The sequence below is a fragment of the Penaeus japonicus genome, unplaced genomic scaffold, assembly GCF_977035675.1.
Source record: "Penaeus japonicus unplaced genomic scaffold, GWHDUDI00000001_assembly GWHDUDI00000032, whole genome shotgun sequence".
Classification (NCBI taxonomy): Eukaryota; Metazoa; Arthropoda; class Malacostraca; order Decapoda; family Penaeidae; genus Penaeus; species Penaeus japonicus.
Genome location: NW_028234434.1, coordinates 10,745,052 through 10,750,407, shown reverse-complemented (window position 1 = coordinate 10,750,407; position 5,356 = coordinate 10,745,052). Strand labels below are relative to the sequence as shown.

General features: G+C 35.9%; 1 protein-coding gene across 1 annotated transcript in view; it reads left to right on the top strand.

Moving 5' to 3' along the window:
- The window catches only part of mei-41 (ATR serine/threonine kinase meiotic 41), a 29,555-nt gene extending 26,181 nt beyond the window's left edge, over nucleotides 1–3,374 (top strand). Inside the window, exons 41-49 of the mRNA XM_043016754.2 lie at nucleotides 189–332; nucleotides 507–664; nucleotides 995–1,118; nucleotides 1,378–1,485; nucleotides 1,749–2,002; nucleotides 2,283–2,436; nucleotides 2,614–2,721; nucleotides 2,857–2,991; nucleotides 3,123–3,374. Coding sequence (XP_042872688.2) covers nucleotides 189–332; nucleotides 507–664; nucleotides 995–1,118; nucleotides 1,378–1,485; nucleotides 1,749–2,002; nucleotides 2,283–2,436; nucleotides 2,614–2,721; nucleotides 2,857–2,991; nucleotides 3,123–3,296 — 1,359 coding nt within the window. The 3' untranslated portion in view covers nucleotides 3,297–3,374. The remainder of the gene's footprint in view (nucleotides 1–188; nucleotides 333–506; nucleotides 665–994; nucleotides 1,119–1,377; nucleotides 1,486–1,748; nucleotides 2,003–2,282; nucleotides 2,437–2,613; nucleotides 2,722–2,856; nucleotides 2,992–3,122) is intronic.
- The last annotated feature ends 1,982 nt before the right edge of the window (nucleotides 3,375–5,356 follow it).

Here is a 5,356-nt window from a genome sequence, read left to right as displayed (position 1 = left end):
TGATTATAGTATTTCTGGCTATTCCAGTAGTTGCAATGCATATAGCTGCAATTCTTTCTTATGTTCATTTACTGTATAGTGGTGGTTTTAATCTTAATTTTATTGGTCAATGAAATTGTAAACGTATTTCCTATGTAATAAGTATTGTAATAAGTATTTCAGCCCTTGTCTGATTTATTTAATTTCAGTCCTCATATCCAGTGAGAGTATCAAGGTGTATTGAAATTTTTGAGACTGCCAAGAGGAAGAACCCCGACCTGCACAAGTTCATTGCTGATGCTACTAAACTAGCAGATAAATTTCTTGAACTCTCAAACAAGCATGTAGAAAAGGTATGTGTAACAACAGTGATTGAATTGATGAACAACATTTACTGTGTAAAAGATTTATAGCTTTTATAGTGTAAGAATAATTATTTCAGTGGTAATGCATAAGTAAAATATTAGCAAAGCATAACAAAGACACATCTTACACTCTGTGAAAACCTTTTTTTCTGTCTTTTTTAGGGTGTGCCACAAGTCAGCCTGAACAGCTTATTACGAGGACTCCCAAGACTGCTCTCCGACTCATCTTTTTCAAGTATTATCCTGCCCCTTCAGCAACAGATGACAGTAACAACTCCTGTGTCTTCAGATGCTCTTCATTCTCACAATCCATTCCCCAGGTATTTCAAGAGATACTTTATTTAAAAAACTTATTTCAATAATAACTTGTTAATTTCATGTCTACTCTAACATGCATATTACAAATCAAGCTTTCTTTCACTGGAAAATTATTTTTTTAGAGCAACAATTATATATTTTTATTTTGAATGTCCTTGGAGTAAAGGGATTTTTATTATTATAACATAACTTGTTTATTTTTAAATTAATTAAGGTTAAAAAGTATAAGAAATGGTATATCTCCTTGCTAGTTTTGTAGAAATGCTCTTCAAGAATGTAACAAAATAAGTAGGACAGTTATTGTGTTAAAAACCAGTTTACTTCTTTTCTAGAGCTGAAGTATTCTTAGCAAGTATTGAAGATCAAGTGGAAATTATGCAGTCCCTGCAGTTGCCAAAGAAAATAACGTTGCGAGGGTCAGATGGCAACAGGTACATTATGATGTGCAAACCAAAGGTAAAATAATTTTGTTTTCTTCTTTTGCATCTTCTTCATTTTCTGTCTCATCTTCTTCCTCTTCTTCTTCCTCTTCTTTTTTCTCTTCTTCCACTTCCTCCTCGATCTCCTCCTCCTCCTCCTTCATCTCCTATTCCACTGTCATTGATATACATGTTTAAGTTAAACATCACTTAAGAACAAAACCATATTGTGAAAGTTTTATGGTCTTAATGTATGGAATTTGCCTTATAATGATGATAAATGTACGCTTCTACAGGATGACTTGAGGAAAGACTGTCGACTCATGGAATTCAATGCATTTGTTAATCGCTGCCTTGTGCAAGATCCAGAGTCAAGAAGGAGGGATTTGCACATTAGAACATATGTGAGTAGCTACTGTTCTTGTTACTAGTGCAGTGTTGTTTATTGTCAATAGTTATAGTTTTTTGTTAAATTATTTTAATGGGAGGGAGAGGAGGGAGGAAAGTGGTTAATGGCCTCTTTAACAAAGACTATGGTTGCTTTTATTCTATGATGAGAAAATATAATGGGTTCTTAGACCAGTGATTCTGTGAACTCTATGAAAAAGTAACATAATAATTCAGGTACTTTAATGAGATTGGCATAAAATACAATATTTGATTACAGGCAGTCGTACCTTTAAATGAAGAATGCGGCCTGATTGAGTGGATTCAAAACCTCAACGGCTTGAGACAGATCCTCCATCGCATCTATCGAGACACTGGGATATATATGTCTGGCCAGGAACTGAAGCAGAATATGTGCAAAATAGATACTCCCCTAGCAACTAAACGGGACATCTTCAAGAACAAACTAGTTCCTAGACATCCTCCTGTGTTTGGGGAATGGTTTCTTCGAAATTTCCCGGATCCACAGGCATGGTGAGGGAATAATGTTAATATAAAGTTGATGTTTGCTGGAAACATTAACTGGGAATATTTCTTTAAACAAGATTTCTTTTTCTATATTTGTAGAATTTGCTTGACAGAATCTTATCAAGACGTAGTCTTATTTTATGATCAATGTTGCTCTGAAGGATATTAGAAAACTACAGAATTAATTACTCTTTTGTAAATTACTATAACATCCATTTCATGTTTTGATCAGGATGTTAGAAATATTTACATATATTTTCATGTAAATAATTTTTATTACTTCCAGGTTGAGAGCTAGACTGAGCTACTGCCGTACCACAGCTGTCATGTCCATGGTGGGCTATATTCTAGGTCTTGGTGATCGGCATGGGGAAAATATTCTATTTGATTCCTCAAATGGTGACACAGTACATGTGGATTTCAACTGTCTTTTCAACAAGGTTTGTGATTGAATATATGTTGATTGCTTTCAACAGTAATGAATAAATTTGATTGTAAATGGAGATTCTCAAAAAGTGAAATACATAAATGATTATATTGGTGATTTTGCTTTTCTTGATAAATGATACTTTCAGTAGTTTTATTCCCATTCAATTTGTATCTTGTTTTTACACCAGGGAGAGACATTTGACTGGCCTGAGCGTGTTCCATTCCGTCTGACCCATAACATGATCAGTGCCATGGGACCAACAGGATTTGAGGGCATCTTTAGAAAAACTTGTGAGGTATATATAGAACTGGAAATAGATGTCTGTATGCAAGTTACTTTTCAAATGTGTCAAAGCATCCAGCATCTCATATAAAATGCAGGTGCATATTGTATGTACAAAATAATTAATTCTTTCCTTTTCATGAAATAGGTTACAATGCGAGTGATGAGAGATGAACGTGATGCCCTCATGTCTATTCTTCGTCCTTTCATTCATGATCCTTTAGTGGAGTGGTCACGAGGAGACAAAAGTGCCAAGAACACAGGTGAAATCAACAATGAAAAGGTATGAAACAGTGGCCTTGCAGTAAATGGTGTAAAAGATATAAAAAAGTATGCTCATAGACTTGACAAAAATCTCATATTACCATGAAGTTTATTAAAGGATTCTAACCATACTCCTTATCCATCTCCTAGGCACAGATGCATGTCAGCAACATAGAACATCGACTAAGTGGACAGATTCGTACAAAAGGGCGAGGTCTCAACCTTCCCCTGTCTGTTGAGGGGCAGGTTAACTCCCTCATTGAAGAAGCTACCAGTATAGATAACCTTTGCCAGATGTATATTGGATGGGCGGCTTACATGTGATGTTTGATGGAAGAATGGCTGGAACAGATATACAAAATGCAAATCTTTGTATGGAAAATAATTTTGTATTTTCAGGTTTCTGTTCTTTTATTATCCTTTTATCACAATAGTTACAATTTTTTATTTCATTTACTTTCTCTGCTAAATTGAGTAGCATAAAGAAGTACATGTTGGCATAATCCTATAGTCAGTTCCATCATCTTTCTACACTGACTCAATTCATGATCCCATTGATCACAAACCCTTATTAATAACTTGTTATGGACGAGTGCCAACACATACATGTCGAAGTGAGTTTTTTTGCCTGGCGACCGGTGACAACCAATAGGTGCCAATAGTAGTCATGGTATATTTAACGTCTAGGGAGAGTGAATCCTAGCACCAGCAAGAAAGAAAGCCTTGAAGGGCGCCCATCCGTGGTCTCTACCAAGCACTATCTAAGGAGAGCAATAACTTGGTGATGCAGGATGTACATGTAGAACGAGAGGAGGAAGGCTCCAGATCATGTGCAGCATCTGCAATGTGCCATCTCCCAGTATGGGTGCTGTGTACTGTGGCAGTCATGTAAATATAGGTGCTCTTTCTCTTCCCTATCTCTTTATTAAATTTCATAAGGGATGGTTACAAAAAACGAAACACGCACCCGAAAATAATGTAGTTGCTTTTTGTTCTCTCATAAAACTAGTACTTTTATCATACTGAATATAAAGTACAGATGAGCTGATATGGACCTAAACTACAATTTTAATCCACTACAATATGGGTAAACGCTATGAGATAGCACAACAAGATAGTAAAACAAAAATACCAATCAAATAAAGTGCTAATATTATAACAAGTGAATGAAAGAGCGAGAAAGGTTCCGATATGTCGGAAGAAGCTCCCTCGTTAAGAAATAAATCTGGAGGGTCTTTCGCTGATGGCACTAGTGCCCATCCTAGGGACCAGTCAAGCAAATCTACCCTCATCTGCAATGGGTTAATATGTATTGTGTCTGGCTGGAGTGGTCTTTATTTTCATATAATGATTATGTCTAACAGTCCCATAAGCTATTTTTTTTATCAGTGTTCAAGAACACTCTTAGAGAAGGCACCGTAAAATCCTTTCTGGTAAGTCGAGATAAGAGTCATTTGACTCGAGTCAGACTGACTCATTTCCATTCACCTGAAAGAGTCAAAAAGTGTCACACTTAGTATTCTGCCACATGCCAGGGAGCATGGAGGCATATCAGAATCTTCCTTGACGCGCTTTTTGATGTTCATGTGAAATTTTACAACTTATGTCAGCCTGGCGTGAATGGGGGAGGCGAAGTGCGTGAGGGAACAGCCGCAGAAGGAATGAAAGCTACCTTGTAATTTCCTTTCCGAGCTTAATCCAGTGACTGAGCAAGGTAGAGGCTATATCTACTGATAACCAACATTACTGAAATGCTTACTGATTATGTTGCGTTAAGATCAGAGTTATAGATTTCTTGCGTGTAGTTAAATGAAATTTTGTAGATTGTGTTATACCTTACTTTGAGTTGCATGTCTCGGGATTAAGATGGGATTTTTCACCGTAAAAGCAAGAACCAATGGGCACCAACTTTTCTGAGGACTACATTTTCAGTCATAAAGAGTAAGTAACAGCCAAGAACAATTGCATCGAAGCATTAAAAGGCAATTTTACAGACTTACTTGCAAAGTGTTGTCCATGTGGTGCCAATTTAGAAATGGATTACAAAAAATGTGGGTGAAGAACCCCCGATACAGATTTTTGTAAAACGAAAAATACAGCCATGTAGAATAGGACTATAGTAACACAGTAATTGTATTTATTCTTATGTAACTACCAATCCTCTTTAACTTATCTAATTATACACACATTCTGCGAAAGAAGTGAAGCCAGTGGGTGTATCGCTTGTTTTTCGGTCCTGATGTCAAACAACAAATATCTATCTATATCATCATTCATCTGTAAGATATAACTGAAAATAAGCATTTCGATATGAATTTGTACAATACACATTAGAAAACGCAATACTTTTAATAAATAAAAATCTAAGGATGCTATTACAATAT